We start from the raw sequence: 14060 nt of genomic DNA on the forward strand, positions 1-14060 counted from the left end.
ATGCTCAATAAAGTGCTTAACCAAGGGGATATGTGTGTCTTTTTTCCTCTGTATTTTGTATCTGTGTTGTGTGAATCTAACCAACAAAGTGTTCCCTGTTTCTCCCACACCGTCTGCATCTGATCAAATATACACAATTTTTAGAATGAACACTGCCATGCCTATGTGTAACAAAAACATTGTGGTTGTTTGGATTGCACACCCAAGGTTGGTGCTTAAAAAATTATCCGTGCCCGGTGGGTCTAGAGTTCACAGGTGTTGCCAGCTTGGCCTTAACCAGAGTATCCTGCAGGTTTTTATTCTTCCTAAATGCAGCTATGAGTCTGTGGTCCTGTAACAGCTGAGTTGTGGAAATAAAATTTTGAAAGTTGTGTTTGAGTGTCTTAACTAATTGTACTGCTGAGGGAGAATAGGTGGTGATGACTGGGAGTAAGGAATCTGTGGTGAGAGGTTTTGTGTGAATAAAGGTTTTAAAAGCTCTTCGTAAAATAAAGGCCCTGCAGTACCCTCTGCTGGCCAGAGCGGAGAACAGCACCTTTGTCGCCTCTAAAATTCTCAGGTCTAGTGCAGATTCTGTGAAACCTCAGCAGCTGAGACTTGATCAAACCTGCAAAAGTGTGCTTTGGGTGAAAGCTGGACTTATGCAGAAGAGCATGTGTGTCAGTTTCCTTGAAAAACACCTTGAGGTCAAGTCTAGCAGTCTGGGTGAATGTGGGATCCTTAAAAGGTAGTGGTATCCAAAAAATCAAAAGAAGTGGCGCTGTTACAGTATTTCAGCTTGATAGCAGCTTAATTTGGAGGAAAAAATGTCCATTGAATTCAAAATCGTTTCTGGTCAAATTGATGTTTGTGGTTGATGAATTTTTTGGAGTGATTGTATAATCTTGTCAGTCAGTGGAGTGGTGGAGGTACTGTTCCCTGTCCAAAATAATTACTGCGCTTCCCTTTACCGCTGGTTTAATCACAATGTCCTTATTCAGTCTTAATTGTTGTAGTGCCTCAAATTCATATTTATTCAAATTTTGCTTAACCCAGCCGAGTCTAAATTGGTCTTGGAAGTAGTGTAAGTCTGTCTGGATGAGTGTGTCAATGTCTGGAGGTAGTTTACCTTTAGGGGGGACCCACTGGGACTGTGTGTCAGGCTTGTGCTCAAAGTAGGTTGCTAATTTCAGTCATCTGTGGTACTGTTGTAAGTCAAATCTAATTATTTGGAGAAACAGCTGATTGTTAGTTATGGTTTAGTTCAACTGTCTTAGGTTCTCCTCCGCTCTGTGTGAGGTAGGTGTCTGGAGAAATTAATCTCCGGCACCATGACTGTGGCCTGGGGAAAAGCCAGCTTCACCATCCTGATTGCTCTCTGAACTTGTTTAACAGTGGTCATTGGTTTTTGTGCCCTGTTGTTGACCCCAAAGGAGAGAACCAGTTTGTCAATGTTGTACATTGATACATTGGTTCTAGCCAAAATGGCTTCTGCATGCCTGAACGTGGCTCCAGGGAAGCTGTCTATTTGCATGTCATGGCACTGGAAAGGGGGAAACCTGGCAACATTCGAGTCCCCAATGACGAGCCACTTGCTTCTAGCTGACAGGCACCATTCTTTCATCTTCCTGGTGGTGTTAATGTGTCGTGTGGGGCGACGTACCGGTGTGTTTGCTGCTGTTGCAGCTGCAGGTGGGCCAAAGCTCAGCTGTCTTTGAACAGGCCCAAAAGCAGTTTTTGGAGCAGGAGGCAGAGGTGCTACCTGTGGAGATGCGTCTACCAATATTACCTCGTCAGCCATGGCCGTGGCGCTGGGGTCCTCAGGAGGAGGAACAGCACCTGCACTTCAGGCCATTTCTCTCTAGGTTGTAAACATGAACCTAGCTCAACAACAACGCTAAGTTAAACTCACATTCAAAGAAGCTTTTATCATTGCTGCATGCTGGGAGATGTGGTTGGAAGCAGTAAGTGAGTGAATTGTGAAGAGCAGTTGTAGCTGTGTTTTCTAATCACTTGGATGAGCTGCGAGTCCTGACCTCTGCGTTGTTTGTGATGTGGCAAATTAAGTAAAAAGCTTTGGCTGACGTAGCTTGAACTATCGTTAAAGTGGCCGAAGCTGTTGATGGCAGTCAGCAAGGTCTTTCTTCTGGATTTTCCACTGTGGTTACAAACTTCATGAAAGCAATGAAAACCCACTGACAGATGGGTGATGAAACACTGATCAGGGGACCAGAAATTGTCCAGTTTCAAGCAGCCATGATCAATATAGTGTGGAAAGTTGTTTCACTGGGACAATTTAAACCCTTTTTCTCTGAAACATAATATATATAATATCATATCATATCCTGACAGTTTTACTTTATAATTTCTATTATAATAATTTCAGTAAGATGTGTCACTGTTGTGTCATTTCTCTTCTTTTTGAAGTACAAGAAAAGGTTGTCCATTGTCATCACATATTCAGTCTATTCCCTCCAAGTCAACCAGGCATCTTCAGAGCCCTTCTTAGGTTAAGACTTCATTAACCAGCCACCTTGTTGCATGCCAACACCTGTTTATGAAGTAGCTACATTGTTTTTGGATGGATTAGTGCTCATTAATGTTTCCCTCTCACAACTTTTCAAATGTAATAGCTTCTCCTCCTGTCTCCTAAACATGCTTAAGGCTATTATGTGCCAAGTGCTCTGCCCCAGTTGGAGAGCTACAGTCTCAATATGTGCCAAATGGACCCCACCTCATCAGTAATATAGCAATTCAATTCTGCAATTGGATTTTCTCAATAAAAATGTAATGAGTGGAATGAATAAGCAGGTTTTTAAAGAATAAAAGCAGCTGATGGTCCTAGCTCCCCTTATAATGACTCAGCTATCATTGTAGCGCACCACCTGAGACTTAAAGCACCAGTGGCATTTGTAGGGATGAAGTCAAGCCAAGGCCAAGTCATGTATGAAATTATCAGGCGTCATTGTTGGTAATAAGTTTCCCCTCACTGACCACAGTCCTATCTCTGTCATTTTGCATTGTTAATCCATGGGCATTTAAAATATCTGCCTCTCTTTATAGGAAGCTGTCAGTTGCCCACTCTACTGAATCATCTGCAGTCAGAACACAAGAGATTTTGTCTCTCTGCAAAATCTTGGCACTGCCATGATTTATTTTCACAGCACCCTATCTGGTTATCAGGTTATTCATTCATGCAGCTTCTCTAATGTGCTTTGTGTGTTTATGTAGATTCATTAGTGTAAGCTTGATATGAAAGAGAATGTTTGTGTGTGTGTGTGTGTGTGTGTGTGTGTGTGTGTGTATAAAAAAGATATGTCTTTGTGTTTTTTTCCAAGATATTGTTGCACTTACACTTACTCTACCTGTTCACTTACAGAGCTTTATTGAAAAGCCTCTGAGACTGGAGGTGGCAGCAGCGCCGAAGTCGCGCTTCATTCTGCTCCACTACAGTGTGCCGAAAGCCCTGTAGGACTGGCTAATTATTTTTGGCACTTTCTACCTGGCTGTCACCGTGCCCTACAACGTCAGTTTCACGGCCGCCGATCACACCGCTATAGATGCACCCTTGACTGTCATCGCAGACGTTGTAGTGGAATTGCTCTTTATTGCAGGTGAGTGTTGAAAGGTGTTACTGTGAAAGACATGGCCTCCTGATTTTACCTAAAGTTCTTGTGCTGTGGCACAACTAATTACTGATCTGAATTATAATAATATTGTGGTGATTTCAAAAAGGTTTGTATGTGGTGACATGAGATTTTCATCCTATATCTATTGATTTTCTTGCCATTCCTTGCCAGCTATAGTAACAGGACAATCATAGCAACCCAGGCATCAAGTCATTTCTTGTCATTTATGTTGTAATTATTTTAAGCTGACATTAACATGACTAAAGCTGGTACACTACCCTGTTGCTATTCCATGTTATTCTTTTATATTTTCAGTGTGACAAACATCATCACATACAAGTGACCCAGTAGGATTGAATCTGAGCTTGGGACACTTGTCATTTATCCTCACTGTTTACAATCTGTTTCATTGTATTTGTCTTTTAATCCCGGGGGGGAAACTTACCTTTAACCTCTGTATTTCCAGACATTGTGTTGAACTTCAGCACCACCTATGTGGACAAGTCAGGGAAGGTGGTGTATGACCCGCGCTCCATTTGCATTCACTACGTCACCACCTGGTTCTTTGTGGACCTGGTTGCAGCCCTGCCCATTGACCTGCTGTATGCTGCGCACATCCCAGTGGTGAGTACAACTAGATGATAATATGTTGTCACTGCCCTCTGCAACAGCTGATGCCTTATAATACATAGCAACTTCCAGACTCCAGAAATGTATAGCGGGTGAGAGTACGTACCTTGTATTACACAGAGCTGCTGCTGCCTGTCTGTGTGACAAGTACTCCCAAAATTGTGATTTGTTTGAACAAAACAAGTGGCTGCTGTGAAGTATATACAGTCAAAGTGTGTTTCAAAACAGGGCAGAGGGATTTGCTTTCTTTCTCCTTTTCTCACTATGCCCCCCATGCTTGCCTCTCCTCTTCAGAGCTCCTTCGTCCACCTGCTCAAGACTATACGCCTGCTGCATTTCCTTCGCCTGTTTCAGAAATTGTACAACGCCTCGGCGCTGACCTTACTAATGTCAGTCTCTACTCTGCTGGCACACTGGATGGCCTGTATCTGGTACGTGATTGGACGCATGGAGATGGCAAACGAAAAGACTTGGCACAACGGTAAGTCTGATTTAAGCTGTTGAAGTATGAAGGTCAGGTTTGGTGTTTCATGCAGCAAGGATTTCTCTGTAAAGGATAAATGAAGTAACAGTTCCAGCAGAACCACCAGAACCATGTGCCATCATGTGTAAAATGTCTTCACTGTGCCTTCTGACAGGAAATAAATGCACAGTGCTGACTTTGCAGACTTGATTCAGTTACCATACGTGAAAAATCCAACAAATAACACCACAGACTAGATTCAACCAATACAGCGAGGAGACATTTATTGTGTCCCCCCTCATGAGATGGTGGCAAACACCATACTCTGGCACTTGAATGAGGAGTGTCTTAAATATATATATGTATAAGATGGCTGCAAGAAAACAACACAAAATGTCTTGTTTGTGTGTTAAAACATGGAGTACAATAAAAACCCAAAATGAAACATCTGCAGCCTGTCGCAGCAGCTGTATGTTCAATTCAATTCAATTCAATTTTATTTATATAGCGCTAAATCACAACAACAGTTATCTCACAGCGCTTTTCATAAAAGAGCAGGTCTAGACCGTACTCTGTGATGATATTTACAGAAGCCCAACAGTTCCCACCAAGAGCAAGCACTAGGCGACAGAGGCAAGGAAAAACTTCCTTTTAAGAGGCAGAAACCTCGAGCAGAACCATGGCTCAGGGTGGGCGGCCATCTGCCTCGACCGGTTGGGGTGAGAGAGAGAGAGAGAGAAAGAGAGAGAGAAAGAGAGTGAAAGAGAGAGAGAGAGAGAAGAGAGAGAGAGAGAGAGAGAGAGAGAGGGATGTAAGGAGAGAGAGAGGGGAGGGAGGCAGCCTACACAATATACACACAGAGGTACAGACAGCGAATGTTGCTATAAACTAAATGAAAAATGGTACAGATATTTATAATAGTGTTAATGGTAACCATCGTAATGTTAATGATTATAATAACAATAATAACAATAAGACTAGCAACAATAGTCGTTGCAGTAGAGGGTGTCGAGCAGGAACACGGGGGCAGCAGGCGACCCGCAGCCACAGATCCAGACTCCACAGCTCCAGAGCCAGAAAACCTGCAGGAAGTGATAGGAGGAGAGAGGAGAGGGACGAGAAAGCACAAGACTACCAGAAAGGGGAGAAGTTGTGTTAGTAACATGCAATAATGGGATAAGGTTGCATACAGAGGGAGAGAAAGTAGAGGAGAGAGGAGCTCAGTGCATCATGGGAAATCCCCGGCAGTCTAGGCCTATAGCAGCATAACTAAGGGATGGTTCAGGACTACCTGAGCCAGCCCTAACTATAAGCTTTATCAAAGAGGAAAGTCTTAAGCCTACTCTTAAATGTGGAGATGGTGTCTGCCTCCTGAACCCAAACTGGAACCTGGTTCCACAGGAGAGGAGCTTGATAGCTGAACGCTCTGGCTCCTAGTCTACTTTTGGAGACTCTAGGAACCACAAGTAACCCTGCATTCTGGGAGCGCAGTGCTCTGGTGGGGTAGTAAGGTACTATGAGCTCTTTAAGATAAGATGGTGCCTGACCATTAAGAGCTTTGTAGGTAAGAAGAATGATTTTAAATTCTATTCTGGATTTTACTGGAAGCCAATGCAAAGAAGCTAAAACAGGAGAAATGTGATCTCTTTTCCTGGTTCCTGTCAGAACACGTGCTGCAGCATTCTGGATCAGCTGAAGAGTCTTAATGGACTTTTTCGAGCAGCCTGATAATAAGGAATTGCAGTAATCCAGCCTAGAAGTAACAAATGCATGGACTAGTTTTTCTGCATCATTTTTAGACAGGATGTTCCTGATTTTCGCAATATTACGTAGGTGAAAAAAGGCGGTCCTTGAAATTTGCTTAATGTGGGACTTAAACGACATGTCCTGATCAAAGATAACTCCAAGATTCCTCACAGTGGTGCTGGAGGCCAAGGCGATGCCATCCAGGGAAACTATATCTTTAGATAATGCGTCACGGAGGTGCTTAGGCCCCAGAGCAATAACTTCAGTTTTATCTGAGTTTAACATAAGAAAATTACAGCTCATCCAGGTTTTAACATCCTGAAGGCACATTTGAAGTTTAGCTAACTGATGAGTTTCATCTGGCTTGATCGATAGATATAACTGAGTATCATCTGCATAACAATGAAAGCTTATGGAATGTTTCCTGATAATATTGCCTAAAGGAAGCATATATAAAGTGAAGAGGATTGGTCCAAGGACAGATCCTTGAGGAACTCCATGAGTAACTTTGGCGTGCATGGAGGACTCATCGTTAACATGTACAAACTGAAATCGATCTGATAAATAGGACTTAAACCAGCTTAGAGCGGTTCCTTTAATGCCAATGAAATATTCCAGTCTCTGCAATAGGATCTGATGGTCAATGGTATGTAAGCATTACTAGAAGAAAAGTGGTTGCACCACAGAGATAAGTTACAACATAATTCTATGTAGCAACTAAATAGTTACACAGGCCCCAACGTAGGAGTAAACCATAAAATGTCACAGAATTAAACTCACTAATGGTAAACAGCCATTTTTCTGCTCCAAGTTACAAACTAATTAGCAGTTACTAAGCATCTAGTGTCAACTTCATGTCCTAACTTAGGAGAGAACTTACACACAGCTGGTGCAGCCCATTTCTGGTCCAGTCGCCTATGCAACGTGTGTGTTGTGTGTGTGTGATTGTATACTTTTGTGTCAGTATATTATATGTGTCTATAGGGAGGTTAGATCATAACTTCATAATAATTAACACTCCTGACACAGCTGAAAATCTCTTTCTGACACACACAAACAAACAGAACCATTATTGTCTCATCCTTTACCTCCTCCTTCAAGGGTGGCTCTTTCAACTGAGCAAACAGCGGGATATGCCCTTCTTCAACAGCACGGCGGGGGGCCCGTCGATGTACAGCTCCTACGTCGCTGCCCTTCATTTTTGCCTCAGCAGCCTGACCAGTTTGGGCTTTGGCAATATCAGTGCCAACACCCCTGCTGAGAAGATCTTCTGCATCTGCACCATGCTTGTTGGCGGTATGTCTGACACCAGGGTACACTGTCCCTCTGGCGTAACAGGGCCTCTGTTCAGCACGCCAGTGCAGGAAATTCAGCAGGAAGTGGGTTGGATGGTCTTTAAGATTCAGTTTGTTGCCGGCTTTACATAGCAATAAACTAAAGTATTTTAGCTGAGGAGGCAATTATTAGTGCAACAACACAGAGGATAATTACTGTGTTCATTTTTATTCATGTCAGAACAAAGATGTAAATTACTGTGGCCCCTGTGTGGATCATTAAGTAAGTAAACAGTAACATGTCTAGATAATTGGGTAGTGATCAATATAAAACTATATTTTATTTTAAAGCAGAAAGAGTTTGAAAGTAAAGAAAAGTCATTTTTCTCTCGTTGCCAGTATAAACTGTAATAACCTAAAAACATGTTTCCCAAACTTAGGGTTAGGACCCAAAATGAGTAAAATGCATAACAATGTTGCAACATGTAAATACAGGTATGTGAATAAGCATTCTTCTTTGCTGCTCTGGTCTGTTCAGCTCAGATGCTGAGTGAGGTTTTCTCTCTCACCTCTCCCTAACCTGATCTGCTGTCCACATTCATACAGAATCTCTATGTGCGTAGTCTGTAATCTGTCACTGTCGATCCTATGATGTCCAAACAAAAGTACAAGGACGAGTTTATTAAAGTTGGCTTTACCAAAGCCATTCAGAAGGGAGAGGAGATGCCTCAGTGTGTAAAATGTGGGGAAGTGCTCAGTAATGAAAGTTTTAAAACAAATAAATTGCACAGGCAAATGTTCCAAACGAAACATTTGCAGTATTGGGGAAAGTTCAGACATTTTTCCCTGCCCTTCAAGATGTGTTGATTCAATTAGGCAACACATACTTATGTGAATCTGGCATTTTGACTTCAGCATCCCTTGACAAACAAATACAGGAACAAACTAAATGCTCGGCATGACCTCAGAACAACACTTTGGAAAACCGAGCCCAGAGTATAGACCAGCTGGCTGAAAACTTCAACCGGCCACTTACTTTCAGGTCGGCATCATTTAAAAAGACATGTCGGTGCTGAGGGATGATGGGAGTTGAGAAAGGGGTGAGACACAGAAAGGAAAACTGTTGTTTTTCTTTACTTTTATGATGAAATAAATACATTTTATATGCATTTTTAATTCATGGTTTTTCCTTTACCCGTTGTTTATAAACGTAGCTGTTACAGCAATTCATACAGCAGTACTTTTGTAAATTTTGGTCCCAGGGAGACACCAGATTTCTCTTTTGGGTCTTGAGCTGAAAACGTTTGGGAACCAGTGGCCTAAAATAAACAGCATTCAGAATAAAACTTTATCTAGAAATATAAATATTCAGCCTTTATAGCAACATTTATTGTCTTTTATGCTGTTTGTTTCCTTCTCTCACACAGCGCTGATGAACACCCTGGTGTTCAGTAACGTGACCACCGTCATCCAGCGTATGTACTCACGCCGTTCTCTCTACGACACAAGCATGGAGGACCTGAAGGACTTCATCCGTCTCCACCATCTGCCTGAGCAGCTCGAAAATCGCATGCTGGAGTACTTCCAGAACACATGGTCTGTCAACAGTGGCATAGATGTCAATGAGGTAGGAATCCCTTTCATTGTTGTTGACATGTCATGCTTTTGTACATTGTGCTGTCTGCCCTAAAGAAACTTCAGGGCAATGTTTAGATGACACATGATGATTACATTTGAGCACTGACAGCCGTTGTACAGTCCATGATCAATATATGCTGCTGTAACTGTCAATGATCTTTCACAGCACGTGGCCAGTTGACATCCTATTGAAATTTAAAAAGGGTAACTGGAGTCCATTCCTTAATTATCAATCAATGTCACAGCTCATTACATCTGTCACACATCCCCAGCTCCTGCACGACTTCCCTGATGAGCTGCGGGCCGACATCGCCATGCATCGGAATAGGGACATCCTCCAGCTGCCGGTCTTTGCGGGGGCCAGTCGTGGCTGCCAGCGCTCACTCTCCCTCCATATAAAATCCTCCTTCTGCATCCCCGGGGAGTACCTCATCCGTCAGGGCGACGTGCTGCATGCCAACTACTATGTCTGCTCCGGGTCTCTGGAGGTGCTGAACGACACCACGGTGCTGGCAACATTAGGTTTGTCTTGTGGTCAAGTGACTTTTTTTTAACCTCATGTTTAAGGTGTTTATGTGGTACACCATGGAGAAAGAAATTGTGTTATTGTTTTGATTTTAGGAGAAGGGAACCTGTTTGGGGCTGACCTGCCTGGACCAGACCAGGTGATCAAGACCAATGCTGATGTGAAAGTGCTGACACACACTCACCTTCAGTATATCAATCTGCGTCACCTGAAAGAGGTGCTGGGACTCTGCCCCGAGTATGCCAGTGTTTTCGTCTCAGGCATCCGCAACAACCTCACCTACAACCTGTGTGAGGGCAGCCAGGACCAGGTACTAAATATACTCTCACACACAGAAAACTGGTGTTGACTTACTGTAGGATTCCATTTCTCCCAACAGTAAACCTGTGACAGAAAACTCTTTCCCCTGATTCCTAACTCGCAACACTTTCATTCAGTATGCTTCAACCTGAGCCGACCAACCCACAAACCTTCATCCAGTGTTTTCCTACATGTGTAGTAACCAGTCACACCCAAACCCAACAGGAAGTCAGCCATTTTGAATTGAATATGAAATCCTTCACCATTTATTTAAAGACCCTGCTGTGGTAATTTGCAAAGCTTTTGAGGTTTTGTGGCCAAATGGAGACTTTCGATGTTCCAAAATAAGTAATCGTGCTAATAGATTAAATGTTTCGACATAAGTAACTGTATAACTCGACCACACATTGTCACATCTTTTCCACACTTCACATTCGATAAGCGCAGTGTCCAGTATTCAAAGCCAACTAAAATTTCCACCCAAATTTAGCAAGATTCCAATCATTCTAAATATTTCTGTATTCATTTAATTATTATTCCAGCATTTTCAAATTGCATTTCTGCTTTAATGTGTTTCCATAGCCTCAGGGTTTGACACAAACAAATCAGGCACATTAAAAGGTGTACAGTTCTTAAAGGTCTTTTCACACAGGAAGCGACACTCCGCCTGCGTAGTCGCTTTGCCCTGTGTGGTCGCTTTGCGCTTCACATGTGAACAGACAGGCAGACAAGCGTTCTGTGAGTAAACACCAGGTGCTCTATAGTTAGAGACACACTAATCGTGTGTGTATAACGCGCCGAAGCAAGACTTAGAACAAGGCTTTCAAATGAGTTATAATTTAGTTTAGGTTTAGAGGTGATTAGTAGGCTAGAGTCGAAGATAGCTGCAACTCCACCTCCTCGGCCTGTGCCTCGAGGAATGTGAGTATTAATATGACTGGGAGGGGTGGATTCATTTAGGCTAACATATTCTCCATCCCCCAGCCAGGTTTCAGTAAGACAAAATAAATCAATATCATAATCTGATATTAGTTCATTTACTAGTACACCTTTAGAAGAGAGAGATCTGATGTTTAAGAGTCCACATTTAATTTTCCTATTTGTTTGCATTATTGCTCTTGTGGTTTTAATTTTTATGAGGTTTTCATGCACAGCTCCTCTTCTGTTTACCTTTGATTTAAATAATTTCAATGGTCGGGGGACAGACACTGTCACTATAGGGTTTTCACTAAGTAACTCCTGGCATGGAGGAGCGGAGAAGTGTGTTAGACTGCGACTCTGCGTAGGGTGTTGGGTGGGTAACTACTGAAATAGAAGGGCAGATAAGTGTGTTAGACTGCGACTCTGCCACCCGGTCTCAACTCTGGGTTGTCATGTTGTGATGGGCAGGTAACGTTAAGGTTATAAGCTAGCTGTTTACGTTACTGAGCCACAGGTTATTAATTTAAAACAACTCTTTTTTATTGACAAAAGCTTTAAAAGATTGACTTTCTAAATACTGAATCAATGGTCAATCAAAAACATTTTTTCTAAAAAAGATTAAATAAATAAATAATACAATAAAAAAATTTATAAATCACTGTACAACAAGGACTGGATCGGTTATTCATTCAGTAGACAGTAGCGGCTGTGTCCTGTCATTTGAGATCATCTGCATAAGACATGACCTAACTGGAAATTGTAATCTATTCAAATCCATAACTAATGCCATGCTCAACTCTATTACATGTTTAGGGAAAGTGCTCAAACAGGAGACTGAACCGCCGACCTTCCGATTAACGGGCAGCCTGCTCTACCTCCTGAGCCACAGCCGCCCTTTCTGCAGAAACTCCCTTTCACAATTCTATTTAAAATGTACTAATCACTTGTTATGAACTAAATATTTAAAATTTCCCAAAGCAAAAGAAATCCATTTTAAAATTTTGTGTAGTGGATCTATCCAGTGAATGGAAACCAATAATTGTGTATTTTGTGACATGAAATCAGATCATTTATTTTTCCTGAAAGCGTTATGACTTGATATACATGACTGACTTTATCCAAAGGTTTTTCATCTCGAGAATTTTTCTCTGAAAAACACCATCTATGGTTCTGTCATGGATAACACTTTCTGATTAATAGCCTTGTAATTCTTGGGAAATTTTATATTCACAAATCAAAGTTTTTGAAAGTGAATCCTAAGTGTTGTGTATTTCGCAGTTAGTTAGTATTTTGTATACATAAGCCCTTAATGTCATGGAAATGAAAAAAGCATTGAATCTTTTTAGTATAATAGCAGAATATGATTTGCATAAATAGCCCTTGCCTTTTCCGACATTATTACAGCTGCTGAAGTTAACGTGTGTGGATTTGTGGTGAGAATTCTGCCTGATCACAGGTGCTGTCAGTTAGTTTCATTTTCCCAAGGCATGAGCACCTCCTCGTCTCATCCAATTCAGTGTCTGTCAGATGGTCCAGGGGACTACGAGTGAAGCCAAATTCTCATTAAATGCTGACGTTTGTCACATAATATTACGACTTTTTTCTTTACAGAAGGAGAACACAGATATGTGGGAGAGATTCTGAATGTGCAGAAAGTTTGAACATGAGCAGATAACCTGCTAAAATGATGAGTTATTTAAGTCCAGTCAATAACTGAATTAAAATTAATGCACTTTACCAATTAACAATATAACAACAATATGTTAACAAAATGTGGAGTCCTTACTGACTTTCAGTAAGAGGGACACGTTAGCCACAAAGAGGCTAGCACACCTTAAGCACAACTTAAGCTCTATTAGCTGATCAAAGTTTCGGAGAGTTTGATGTGACCAGTGCTGTTTGCTAGGGTATTTCTTTCAACATCGTCCGCCATAAGGGCTGCAGTACTGCAATAACAATTCTGTATCAACAAAACACCTCTAACCAAATAGACTTATCTGAGTTTTTGACAGTTTATCCACAGCACACATTTGCTAGCAATGTAACAACTGCACTTTAACAAACCAACTGAACAACCAACCATAAAAGTTATATGCAGTAATATTAAATTGGCCCTTCACTCATGGTTTCAATAGTAAACTGTCATAGGAATGACAATTAGCAGAAACATTTAAGAAAACATAAATTACAAAGCATCTTATGTATTTCATACAAATAGGAGGTTTTTCTGTAATTTTTATCAAAGCTCCAGTCACCGCTTTGCATAACGGGATGTCTGAGGGACGGCCTTTAAAGCTGATAGGCTGATCAATCACGTGACTTTTTTGTTGTGGCCGCCATCTTTAGGACCGCTGTGCAGCCCCTCCTTTGTTAGAATGAATGATGTCGCACACGAAAATAGCACACCTCACCACCGACGAAAAGCAACGGTATTTGAAGAAGGTTGATACGTTAGGTTTCGATCCATATCGACTGTCCAGTGAACTGCTGACTCCACTAAAGTCTAGCAAAAACCTGCCAAATTTGACGTTTGCTGATATTTACATTTACCTCGTCCACAATCCATCTCCATACACCGGGGAAGCCCTCAAGGCGTTTAAAAGCACCGAAGCCTACTGCTACTTCACCTCAGGATGGGTTAATGATCCCAAAATTCACCATCTGGAGTTGAAGAAAATGTTCCTGATCACAGGAAGGGTAAGTGGCAGTGTTTTATTCAAGCGATATTAACATTAGTTAATATTAGTTATTAGTCTAGAATAACATCATGTCCCCATTTTAAACTACATGTTTTAATCTAGCTAGCTAACATGTAGTTTGTTAACTTCTGGTTAAAATTTGCAGGTGAAGCATTCACAAAGCCTCAGTGTAACCCCAACACACCCCTGGATCACAGTACAGGATGATGGGACTGTTTTAATGGCTCATTGTACCTGTAAGGCAGGTTTAGGAGA

The 14060-nt window shown here is 41.7% G+C and overlaps 1 protein-coding gene across 1 annotated transcript; it reads left to right on the forward strand.

The window, feature by feature from the left end:
- The first annotated feature begins 419 nt into the window (after positions 1-419).
- Positions 420-11011, forward strand: LOC119902951 (potassium voltage-gated channel subfamily H member 8-like). The gene is given in 8 exon segments (XM_038719355.1): positions 420-443; positions 3359-3593; positions 4075-4232; positions 4533-4719; positions 7549-7743; positions 9149-9348; positions 9632-9881; positions 9981-11011. Coding segments are annotated over 8 exon segments (1503 nt in total). The 3' UTR covers positions 10235-11011.
- The last annotated feature ends 3049 nt before the right edge of the window (positions 11012-14060 follow it).

Source organism: Micropterus salmoides, unplaced genomic scaffold (assembly GCF_014851395.1).
Source record: "Micropterus salmoides isolate LMB-PRFRI ecotype aquatic unplaced genomic scaffold, ASM1485139v1 Ms_hic_scaffold_14, whole genome shotgun sequence".
Classification (NCBI taxonomy): domain Eukaryota; kingdom Metazoa; phylum Chordata; class Actinopteri; order Centrarchiformes; family Centrarchidae; genus Micropterus; species Micropterus salmoides.